Source organism: Gymnodraco acuticeps, unplaced genomic scaffold, assembly GCF_902827175.1.
Source record: "Gymnodraco acuticeps unplaced genomic scaffold, fGymAcu1.1, whole genome shotgun sequence".
NCBI lineage: Eukaryota > Metazoa > Chordata > Actinopteri > Perciformes > Bathydraconidae > Gymnodraco > Gymnodraco acuticeps.
Window position 1 is genome coordinate 2,599,691 of NW_022990699.1, and position 13,040 is coordinate 2,612,730.

The 13,040-nt window shown below is 42.1% G+C and overlaps 1 protein-coding gene across 1 annotated transcript in view; it reads left to right on the forward strand.

Annotated features, from left to right (window-relative positions):
- LOC117555952 (protein diaphanous homolog 1-like) overlaps positions 1-13,040 on the forward strand; it is a 107,385-nt gene that overhangs the window by 75,279 nt on the left and 19,066 nt on the right. The window contains 8 exon segments of the mRNA XM_034231037.1: positions 6,643-6,741; positions 6,904-6,998; positions 7,350-7,451; positions 7,769-8,008; positions 8,698-8,827; positions 9,024-9,148; positions 9,326-9,490; positions 9,973-10,105. Of these exon segments, the coding sequence (XP_034086928.1) occupies positions 6,643-6,741; positions 6,904-6,998; positions 7,350-7,451; positions 7,769-8,008; positions 8,698-8,827; positions 9,024-9,148; positions 9,326-9,490; positions 9,973-10,105 (1,089 nt within the window).

Sequence of the window (13,040 nt, forward strand, 5' to 3'; positions counted from 1 at the left end):
GTGTGTGTGTGTGTGTGTGTGTGTGTGTGTGTGTGTGTGTGTGTGTGTGTGTGTGTGTGTGTGTGTGTGTGTGTGTGTGTGTGTGTGTGTGTGTGTGTGTGTGTGTGTGTGTGTGTGTGTGTGTGTGTGTGTGTGTGTGTGTGTGTGTGTGTGTGTGTGTGTGTGTGTGTCCTCTGTTATGGGGATTTATGGGCTGTTTGTGTGGTTTCAGCAAGTGCAAATTTGAGTTCAAGGTAGTGCTGTGTCGGTGTGTCGACTGTAGTGCACCTTATCAGTAATGCAGGCAGCATACTCCGTGTGTGTGTGTGTGTCTCATCAGTGATGCCGCTACGTGCCGTGCGTGCGTCATCGCTGAAGACCTTCATGGCCAGAAGAGCATAGAGAGGTCAGAATGGCCCTGAGAGAACACCACTGGCACACACATGAACACACACACACACACACACACACACACACACACACACACACACACACACACCGCCACACCTGTCCCATCTACCACTTCCACCTAAGTCTCCCCATAAACCCACACATATACTATAATATACCAACGCAAATGTTGTTTCTATTAGTTTTTGTCTTGTTGCTCTCTTTCACACACAAACAGAAACAAGCGCACACACACACACACACACACACACACACACACACACACACACACACACACACACACACACACACACAACTATGATGGTGAGTGGAGTGTGAAGTGTATAAACAGTGTATCCAGGTGTAGGGCCATCTAGCAGCAGTACACCCGTTTCTCCAGTTGAGGGCACTGTGACTCCACAAATAAACAATACCCACTATGAAGGACCCACACTTTCTGCCTCCTGTAGTCAATACATTTAGATTTAAAGATACATGCTACTCTATATTACTAAATTACAGTATAATAATAGTTTTTAATGAGACGCAGAATAAATATCTAATTAGGGATTTTTGGTTTTGAATTCAAGGCAAATAAAGAAAGGTTAGTTTAGGAGAAGTAACACTGTGGTATAAGTAAGTATAGAGCTCTGCCAGTTCAAAAATGATCTAAATTCAGAACAAACGTTTGCAACCCACCCGTCTCCATGATAACTCATTGACAAGCAATGTAATACCCTGACTAATAATAACCGTCAAAAATCCTCAAGTTACCCTATGTAAGTTCATTATGTTAACACATTGCTGATTGGACCTTTAATGAGTTGTACATGATGCTATGTTGACAACAATAAATGATAGACACATGGCTATATGATTCTACATTTTTTATTTAATCAAAACGAATATAAGTACAAGTATACTTACATACATTTTAACCATCTTAATTGTGAAATATAAAAGACCAAAATAGGCAAATTATGATCTATACATGTTAACAAACTTATTTGTATGGGCTTGAGATAAAAAGTTATTGATTTGAAGCCTTCTTTAAAATAAAATAAAATCAGATTACTTGTCCCCTTCAGTCTTTGTTTAAAGTGTGTTAATTAATGAACAGAAGGGCAAGACAAAAGGACAAGCTACATTTTGTATTCAAGATTCTCTGGATATTTTTACCTATTAAAATATTTACATTTTGTATATTGTTTAAGCAAATAAAGTGTGTTTTTATACAACTTAGTTCAGTGCAGAACATTTGAGTCGCAGTTACACTCTTCATGCACCAGGGGAGCGCAAGTGAGCAGGGTCTTAGCCACTCCCACAATCCCTCCCCCTGCATCCTGGCCCTCCCACATCCTGCCCCCGTCCCCCCTCCTCCCCGCCCCACCCTGCCATCTGGTTCTTTTCACACAATGACACACAAACACAAGCGCACATGCACACACACACACACACACACAGTCAGGAATTTTTTTTTTCCTCCTCATTTCCTTTCACAGAGAAAAACAGGATGAAGGGGCTCTTTCAAAACCCGAGGTTACCGTGGAAACCCCCTTATTCTTCTTCTGTCAAACCTGCTTACATCGTAACAAACACACACACACACACACTGCTATAGAGAGTGACATAATGTTAGACATTTAAAGTTTAAAGGGACCGAAGCTACAGCTGTCCTGTCTGCCTAGTTTTGGCCTTCTGTTGAGTTGAGACAAAGAGCTTTATGCCCCCTCCCCTTTATTTTTTTCTTTGTCTCATTCCCCTTTTAATGCTCATACTTTCTTATAGCATTCTTAAAGTAAAACCTGTAAAACCAAACACACGCTCTTATTAAGTTTCCTTGAAATGTGGTTGGTCTTTGTTGACGTCAAAAGCTGGCAAAAGATTTGTTTGTGCATATGTGGTTCTTTCAATTGGGCAGCCTCAGCAGCTTTTTCCAAAGAACTGCTCACCCCAAAAATATTGATGTTGAAACTAACCCTCTCCTCTGTTCCAGTGTAGACAATCTCCAGCCATGGAATGCTGAAGGGAAAAAAGTTAGTTTGAAGTTATATAAAGTTCATTTTTTTGCTTTTCTCAGATCCCGCCACCAGAGGGCCCGTGAAAAACACATGTGGCACCAGATATACAATAGAGCACATCATCTGAAAGCTTTTAGTGGGTTGTAAAATAAACTAAAGCACTCCACAAGCAGGGAGTGGTGATGTGAAGATGAAAAGACAGAATAGATTGAAAAGAGAAGAGGCTTTGCTCTCTGGGACTGAAACGATTCTTTAAAGTCAGGCTGCAGTTCAGAGTGGTCAGGGATGAAAGTGTGCTTTCTTCTTTTCTTTGTCTCTTTTTGTGTACCTTACTTGCTTTATATTCATTTCTTTTCATCTTTCCTTTTTTTTTTTATTTCCTTTCTCCAAGCATGGCTTCCTATCATCTACTCCTCCACACATTTCTTCCTTTTAAGGAGTTAGGGAATGAGAGAGACAGGGAATAGGAGGGGGGGTGAAGGACACACTCAGGTCTGCTGACTGATAAACAGACTCCTCTTTGTGTAGAGACAGACACGCACGCACGCACGCACGCACGCACGCACACACACACACTCGGTTATATATTGACAGAGACCCCTGCATGACTTGGTTCCTCGTGATTCTGAGAACCCCTGCTATCCCTCCTCTCCCCTTCCATTTTATTTCTTTCTTTCCACTTAATTAAGAACAGAAGTTACAAATGGAAAAATGTAGTTATCCATTCATGACGCACACATGCTGCTCTCCGTGCACAGCAACACACAATAACACGGACCTAAAACCCCCCCTCATCTCAGTGCCGAGCAGCTGTTGGGGAGAGGAGGGGGTTCCAGGAAAAGAGGTGTGTGTGTGTGTGTGTGTGTGTGTGTGTGTGTGTGTGTGTGTGTGTGTGTGTGTGTGTGTGTGTGTGTGTGTGTGTGTGTGTGTGTGTGTGTGTGTGTGTGTGTGTGTGTGTGTGTGTGTGTGTGTGTGTGGTGTGTGTGTGTGTGTGTGTGTGTGTGTGTGTGTGTGTGTGTGTGTGTGTGTGTGTGTGTGTGTGTGTGTGTGTGTGTGTGTGTGTGTGTGTGTGTGTTGTGTGTGTGTGTGTGTGTGTGTGTGTGTGTGTGTGTTGTGTGTGTGTGTGTGTGTGTGTGTGGTAGGTATGGGTTTTGTTTCCACAAAACGACCATTATTTGTGAGACAGTATAACAAAAAGGCAGCTGGTACGATAAAACATGTGGATGTTAAGATGTCGGCACTCTAATAGTGTGCTCGTATGTGTGTATGTCTAGCCACACATGTGTTCTCCCTCTGTCATCTCCTCTCCTCCTCCACAATGACTAAGTGTAACATGGTGTGTGCCTCATAGCCACCGCTAGGGGTGCCATCAGCTCATAAATGAAATAAACTATCCATGTGAAAACTACAGAGCAGCCATTTTACAATCTGCACACCAGACCCCATTTTATGAATCAGCCATGATGACAACATAGCTGTGCCTGATTCCATTGGCTATAGAGCAGCTGGGACACACACACAAACACACACACACACACACACACACACTGACAGGCACACTGACAGGCACACTCTGACCTAGTGACATGATGCCATCACTAGGTCAGTAGTCTTGTCCCAGATTAACTGGATTGCATGTCCTTGAGATTATATCCCCTCCAGATTAGACCTCCCCTTGTGCATGCCCATATTTAAATGTGTATGTACCCATATTCAAGAGGGGTATTTTTCAATATCAGTCTATATTAAAAGAGTACGGTTAAGGCCTCAATATGACAAGAGCCATGAGATTTAATTGAATTTGATTCAATTATTTTTTTCATTCCCTTATTTTCTAGGGGCCAGAATCCTGTTGAAATGTGTTTTTAATTTATCTCTCTCAGGTCTCTTTTCTGCCCCTCTCCTAAGATGTTTATTTGTAGATGCTTGTCACTTCCTTTGAGTCTCTTCCTAACTTCTCAGCTGTGACTTGCTGTGTTTGTGTGAAGATATTTATGTTGTTTCCTCTCAGATATCCTGATGGATTTTCCTACCCTGTGTGTGTCTAATGGTTCACTTCCTGCTGTGGTTTCCTGCTCTCGGCAGGGACTATGGCCCGAGTGTTTGCCACACACAAAAGTATTATTTATTCATGGCAGTGATTCACACGGCTGATATCACCCAAATGATATGCAGCAGTAGAAGTACACAGTTCAAACTGATTAGATGCCCCCAGGTTTGAGTCAATCTGTACAAGACACATTAAGTGATGGTCCATTCTGAGAGAGGAGTTTAATAGAGCTGAAGCTGACACTGAGGGAAACAATGGGACTTATTGAGGCCACAGTCCCCTGACTGGCCGAATGACTGTTCTGTGTGTAAGTGTGTGTTCTAACTGGAGAGATGAGGAGCTCATTAAGAAGCCTGGACTTGTTACTAGGCTGATTGGCCTCTCACACAGAGACAAAGCACTGTTTGACTGGACATATGGAAGGATGCACACACAGATGGGTGAATGAGTTGCTATGCTGCAGCAGATATCTCTGTGTCTGTGGGGAGAATGATTTCAGTGTTGCTGTTTGAATGAGACTATTTTTCAATGATCTAACAAACTGCCGTTGAATGCAACCAGATTGTGGGAAAAGATGGTGGAATGACTGCATGGAAGTAAATAAATAAGGCCACTTATGCAGTACAGAGAGGTCGGGGTTCCATAAACCTAAATTACAATGAATAATGAATATATTTAACTCTGGTAATTAGGCAGCCCCCATAAGTAGGTCTGTCTTCACAACAGCTAGTCATTATTTTGCAGTAGTTATAGTAGTTTCAGTCCAGATAACCTTGTCTGGTTTATTTTCTGTTCTGATGTCATTACATGAGGTCACCTACGGGCAGTGGAAACAGGTGGGCTGCTCGGCGCACATGGGCTGATTTAGATTGATATTGTTTGTCTGTGTTTCAGACAAAGAGACACAGCATACTCATATTGTACATCCTGTACCAGCGCTCTTGCTGGCTGTTTTCCAGACAGTGATCCTTGTCTCCTGTTACTGTTGGGTCTAAACAAAGATAAGTCCAAGGCCATAGAGAATGAGACATAAGAAGGTAGGGGTTACACATCCTTCAGGGTTTATCAAACTTGTAGCTTTACAGATTGTACTCAGGGATTAATCAACGAGGCCAAATATTTGTATGATAATGGATAAACAGGAATAGTTACAGCTAAGGGCCCTAAGCACTAACAATTATTTTACGAATGTTATTATGATTTAAACAATACATATTCAACAAATACAATGTTTCATTATTAATATTGTTTGTAGGAAGTGATCTCAGTCAAGAACAGGAAATCACTTTTTTTCTACAAGTTGATGAGGCATTTCGTTTTATAATAGAAATATAATATACATTTGAGAATCTACCACAACTGTTACATAACTAAGTGGTTGATTAATGTATAAATTGTGCCTTATTTAGTCGACTAATGATTTCTTCACTAATCATGACATACAGTATTTGAACTGATAGATTCAGTAGGAGTGGTTAGATAATATTGGCAAAAACAAAGTGAACAAATGTGACATCCGGTAATCTGCTGACGTTAGGTCTGTACAGTGGGCTGTCATGTGGTCAAACCCGTGTGCTTGTTCATCTTTCACCCCTCGTTCTCATCACCCCCCGCACGCTGACACATCCTTACAGTCACAATCCTAACCTTGTCAGAACCAGTTAATGTGAAGTATTTCTGTCAAGTGCGTGTATGTGTGTGTGCGCGTGTATCAGAATGTAGTGTACATGCTTGTGTGTGAGCACAAACTTTGTATGCCTTACAGCCGACAAACGTCTCACCGTATTAATCAGACACACACACACACACACACACACACACACACACACACACACACATACACATACACACACACAGATGTCTTGCCCCCAGCCCTTTTATAGCAGCTCATCATACCCAAGGCCATTGATACAATAATCCTAACACCTCCATGACACCATACAGTTGGGAGGGAATTTATAAAAGGGAAGGCCATGCCAACTCTGTCAGTTTTTGTCGCCGTCACATAGACCCTCTATCCATAATCCACATTTCTTTCCATTACAGAACCCACTGTACTTCTTATCAAAACATGTTCTATATCCAGCTTTAATAGTCATCTGACATTTAGAAAGTTACCAAGATGCAAGTTCTAACAAAGTCTCCCCTCTCTCGTTCTGAATATTGCCACCCCCCTCCCCATTTCTCTATCCATCTCTCCAGCCAAAAAGGAGCAGGACGGCGGGGATGAGAAGAAAACGACGCAGAAGAAGAAGGTGAAGGAGCTGAAGATTCTTGACTCCAAGACCTCGCAGAACCTTTGTAAGTCTCTTACCAACGGTTTCAAATTCTGACACCACAGCACCAATGGCGTGGCTCTGTAAATTCATTCAGTGAACACCTTAATTAAAATGTCATCAATAACATTTGTTTAATTAAATTGTGTTTGATTTAATAACTGCTTTTAATTGTTTGTTTAAACAGCCATTTTCCTGGGTTCGTTCCGTCTTCCTTATGTGGAAATGAAAAACGCCATCTTTGAGGTTAATGAGAAGGTCATCACAGAGTCCATGCTTCAGGTACAGAGCTCAGATCTGCATGTAAAACTATAATACAAGTACAATCAGCTCATAATAGAGCCTACAGCAAACCTCTGCCTTGTTTAATTGAATTTGATATTTCTTAACCAGGAAGTTGAACTACATTATCTATTTTACAACTGAGATCTGGCAGCGTAACATAGGCATTCTTCACACATTGATCCTTAAGGATACTGCTCAATAGCTAATTGTCCTTCAGTGTGCATGCCCAGACACAGGTTGAAGAAAGTGGTTAATAAAGTTGCTTTTCTGTTTTCTCAAGGAGTAGTTTGAGACACTTGAAGTGTCTCTAGATCCTTTCATGTATATGTTGCCTTTATTGTCACCTAGAACCTGATCAAACTGCTGCCAGAAGCAGAGCAGCTGAAGGTCCTGGGAGAAATGAAGGAGGAATACGACGACCTGGCTGAGTCTGAGCAGTTTGGAGTAGTGGTGAGAAAACATGCACACAAATAAAATATCACTTCATTTGGTTTTTTGTAAGCATGTCCCAGCTGACTAGGGCCTGACTGACCACAACCATTGCAGGGAAATCAGTGTGATGAGACATAGACAAAGTTGAAATACTGATATAGAGTCAATCATTTAGACACAGAATACTTCATGCTGCTAAACACAGACTTCTTTGTTCAACTGTGGTTGATGTGAGTAATGGATGAAATCCCCTTCAGCCACACACAGCTACACACACAAGTGCATAATCTATGTTGGGTAAAAACACATCAGGAGTCCCTCTTTTCTCTCTTCAGATGTCCGGCATAAAGCGGCTGATGCCACGGCTTCAGGCCATCCTGTTCAGGCTGCAGTTCGAGGAGCAGATGAACAACATCAAGCCAGATGTGGTGTCTGTGACAGCGGCCTGCGAGGAGCTGAGTAAGAGCCAGTCCTTCACCAAGCTGCTGGAGATCATCCTCCTCGTAGGGAACTACATGAACGCTGGCTCCCGCAATGGGAAGGCATTTGGCTTCTCCATATCATACCTGTGCAAGGTAAAAGGAGGTTTAGACTTAGTACACACAACACACAAACTCACACACACAAATGTATTGAGTGGACTGGAAAGGCCATCAGTCTTACTTTTCTTGTATTTCTTGAAGACCAACTAGAAATGCTAGTAAATTACATAAAACTGGGTCTCATACGCGTAAAGCCTTCAATTAACTGGGCCTTACCTGCAGTGTAAACACAATGACCGTATGAAGTGGAATCAATTCATCATTCATGTCTTTGGTTTCACTTATTTTCATCGTTACATTATTGTGTGCCCTCCACAAAAGCAGAAACTTTTTCTGTGTCATATTATTCCATTTCATGCAGGTGTACCATAGTCAATAACAAACAAAGGTCTCCCCCTTTGTATTTCAATATAAGCTATATGTATGTAGTATTGGAGATAGAGTTATATATGTACACATGGCACTATAACTCCTTTATCAGTACAGTGATGCTACACCAACTTAGTGGACCAACAGTGATGTCTACACTGTATGTATATAATGTGTTTTAACTACTTCTATAATGTAAAATACAGGCAAAAGAACACAAGTCTAGAAATGCTGGATGTTTGCAAACCCCTTATCTGACTCTGAAAAACACTGACGGTTGTGCAGACATGAAATACTTTTGATGAATTATTATTTCACGGTGCCATTTTTAAATCAATCATTCTCCCAATCAGCTTCGTGACACCAAAACAGCTGATCTGAAGCAGACACTGCTCCATTTCCTGGCTGACGTGTGCCAGGAGCAGTACCCAGAGATCATGGGCTTTGCAGACGAGCTCGTCCATGTGGAAAAGGCCAGCAGAGGTACATGGGTCATTTAACTGATCTCTATCCATCACTACATAGCATCAAATGCAATCATCCATGAAAAGCCCTGAATACGCATTACAATCATTTTTACGAGTACATTGTGCTCTCATTGTCATAGTCATTTGAAAAACCAACAGTCCATGATGAGCATTGTATGTACGTGCTCCGTGTCAATAATGTTTCCCTGCAGTTTCGGCAGAGACACTCCAGAAGAACCTTGAGCTAATGGGCCGTCAGATCAAGACACTGGAAAAAGATCTGGAAACCTTCCCTCCTCCACAAAATGACAAGGACCTGTTTGTGGAGAAGATGGCAATATCCTCTTTATTTAAATGACATATTTCATAGTAATCATCAAGTTATTCAGTAATTACATCAAACAGTCTGTTTATAAAAGCATTAAAGCAATAGATCCTGTCATTATAAATGATTGTCATGGCTTGTTAGCATACAGAGATATATGTTGTATATTCCTTAACATCGTGTTTCCACATTTTTGTGAGTTCTGCCCATGAGCAGCATGAGAAGCTGGATCTGCTGCACAAGAATATGGAGAAGCAATACACCGACCTGGGACAGTACTTTGTCTTTGACCCGAGAAAAATCTCAGTGGAGGAATTCTTTGGAGACCTCAACACCTTTAAAAACATGTTCCAGGTGTGTTTTTCTGTGTGAATGATCGAACTCGAGCTTGATCTGCCGGTGTGGTTCTCAATCAAATCCAGCTCTTGCACATAGAGTTCAAGGACATACACACAAGTGGAGTCAACAAAAAAAATAGATGAAAGAGGAAAGGATGGAAGACTGAATGTCAAATCAATAAGAGAAAAAAGGCTGTGTGTTTGTATTGACAATAATAAAGAATGAGAGCGACAGTTTACACATCAACTGTAAATGTGCCGTTTGAAAGGGCTCCCGCAGGAGGTGACCTGTTTTACCGGTTAATATGGATAACTGCCATTCCCTGAGTTTGAAGTTATGTTTATACACAGACATCAATCAGAGCCATCATTCAGCTGTCTTTGAGTTTTTGTTCTAAAAATCACTTTCATACTTTTCACACTTGTCCTCACCAGACCCCAAAGTCAATGTAAGCACAGACACTGTCTTTATACCTTTTCTGTGTGTTTCCCCACCAGCAAGCAGTAAAGGAGAATCAGAAGAGGAAGGAGGCTGAAGAGAAGATCAAGAGGGCCAAACTGGCCAGGGAAAAGGCAGAGAAGGAGAAGGAGGAGAAACTCAAGAAGAACCAGCATCTCGACATCAACACAGGTCACACTTGCTTTATCATTTCTGTGTGTGAGAGAAAGAGAAGCACTCCCTGTTTCTCAGTTTGCATTTCCCTCAGACTCCAGTTGGGGGCAGTCAGAGTCCACACTTCTGTGGAATATGTGTGTGTGTGTCTTTGTGTGTGTGTGTCTTTGTGTGTGTGTGAATGCAGAACCCATCAGTATTTATAGACCGTAGTTCATCTAATATTGATGACCTGTGTTTGCAATTAAAACAGTTACAACAGGCTCCTCAGATACAAGGAGGATGCATATAAGGATCCGTGCGACCTCTGTTCGCTCCTCTGGTGAACCGGGGATTTGCTGGCATAAAGGAGAACTGAAAGAACGCCTAAATCTCTTTATCGCAGGAAAACACATTTTCACTCTTCTATGAGATGCTCTTATCCTTATATAAAGGCCAGCAGCATATTGTCCCATGTAACACACACACACACTCACACTCTCTCACTCTCTCACTCTCTCATCCCCGTATACACACAGTTAACACTCAAATCCTGCCTTGCAGACACACATTAATGCACAGGCACTTTTCCCCCTTCTCTCAGACTGACCTAGTTTCAGAACATTCCTCCTCTCTCCGACTCCAGTCCTGTTCCCCTGGGACTTCACAGTCAAAATGAGCTCCAGCCTAAGTTCACTTAGTTTATAAGTGTTTGTATTTGTGTTACAAATTATGCCTTTTTTTGTGAGTGTTTCTGTTTTGCTTTGCTTATGTGTTAGAGAACCCTTGTTTCGGCCAAAGAGTTCTCTGCATCTTTTCAGTGAACCTCTTTTACAAAAAGTAGTCCTGGCCTTCCTCCTAGTTCTCCATGTTCCAGCTGGCTTCTCCTCTCTATTTTGCTTTTGTTCCATTACTCCTTCTTTTTCCCCCTTTCCCTCCCCCCGTGTCCATTTAAAGGGCTCTTAAAGAAACAGCAAGCACAGAGGCCCCACTTGGAATATTTGTTCTCAGTGTTTAACGTACATAGCTGCCATTTTGTGGTAGAAAGTGAAGTAGTCAAATGTCATGTTCAGCATGCACGAATGGAACATTATACTGCTTCAAACATGTGTGTGTTGTTCATGAGCGTTAGTGGGCGAGAGATCATTTACATACAGGTGGCATATTTGGTTTCCCCCTGTAGCCCGGAGTCATTCAATACCCCCCCCCTATTCAAATTCAACCACGAGCAAATGTTGGCATACACACACCTGGCCTTTGTCTTGTATTTGCTTGTACCATCACACTGGATGGCTTTTACACAAAGGTTGTTTAACAGCAGCTTTACTTTCTCACACCAACAACGTCCTTGTTATTTCCGATTCCCCACTCACATACCCTCACTATCTGCTAAATTCTCTGAATGTTCCTCTCTCTCACTTTCTGTCTCTTTGTACACCATCCCAGTCGTTGGGTAAACCCTAGAAGGTCAGTGTGTGTTTGCACTTTGTGGCCTTGTCATTCCTATGTGAGCCAGACAGGCAGACGCTCACTCACTGGGACTCTTTCTGCTCATGATCGAGGCATGTGATGATAGTTATTGTGAATAACAGAAACCTCTGAGATTCTTTCTAGATGATAACTTATTGAATCTTCTGATCACCATATCATTTACTGCCTTTCCTTGGCTTTATTTGGCCCTCGTAAAACATAGCTGAGGCTCCAGGGAACCAGACTGACACACCCAACATCTCACACTCACTCTCTATGTAAGACCTTTTCTCTAATTTGATCTGATAAATACTGCATGCTGCTATAATGAAACATCTATTACTGGCTGTCATCCTTGGGAAAATGCCAGACTACTTGGCAACTGGCTTTTCCTGGTTTCTACAGCTAGGTGTCAGTGCTGTCTGTAAAAGGTTGAGGCTTTTATGCACGTGATAAAGGGTGTGTGCATGTGTGGTCACACTCCCACACAGATGCTGGTATGGGAACTGCCACAAGGAGTGCTCGTGCTCCACACAGAGAGTGAGTAAAGAATGTAGTGTGGGGGAGGGAAGGTAGTAGAACAGCAGATGCTCTCCTGAGGATTAGACTGTGTTGTAAAGAGGGGAGGAGAGGAGAAAAGCACATGGAGGGAGAGAGAGAGAGGATGAGATAGGATAAGCCTGAGTAGCCTGTCTCACTCCAGGCCACTGTGAAAGAGAGACAATATCATGGCACATTAGGAATATAGAAATTCTTCCCCCCATGAACGCTGTCTTTTCATCCAGAATTGTTTCCCTTCTCTCTGCTTTTCTTTCTGCCGTAGTTGCTACTAAAATATTGCATGTATATCTTCAAATGTTATTGTGTGAACGTCCTTTAGGGGTGCTACTGCTCCACACAGCATGTTGTCCTCACACAAGAGATTTAAAGAGACATCTTTAAGAGCTCATGATCCAACCCAATTACACAAATGAATCCGTCTTATGTTCTTATTTGCTGCAGCTCATGTAATACCTGGCCGTTTGTATCCTGCACTAGAGGAGTGTGTGTGGAGTGTGTGTGCATGCTTGTCCTACTCCCAATCCATGCATTTGTTGCACTGAGTCTTCCAACACAGTTTCAGAGGCCATTTCAATGTTAATGGTGTATTGATTCTGCATGATAACACCATTAACTGGATATCTGTCCCTCATGTATTATCTAAAGGTGGTTTAATGCATCAAGTGTTATTCCCCCCATTATGAGCCCTTTACTATCCTCGAACAAACCAAACATTGTTAAGCTTTTTTAAAAAAAAGCTATATGGCTTCATGAAACACTGTTGCCCGAGGCCACACTCACACAAAAACACTAAAGAGCTCCATGCATATGCTATACAGTGCACTGGCCTAGGACATTCTAATTTTAGTCAGGAGTTCACTCTGGCTTCAATAAGACTTCTTTATTCACAGCCAGGTCATTGTTTGGGCCCTCAATCGCCTCCAGTGCATCTTCACAAATAGGT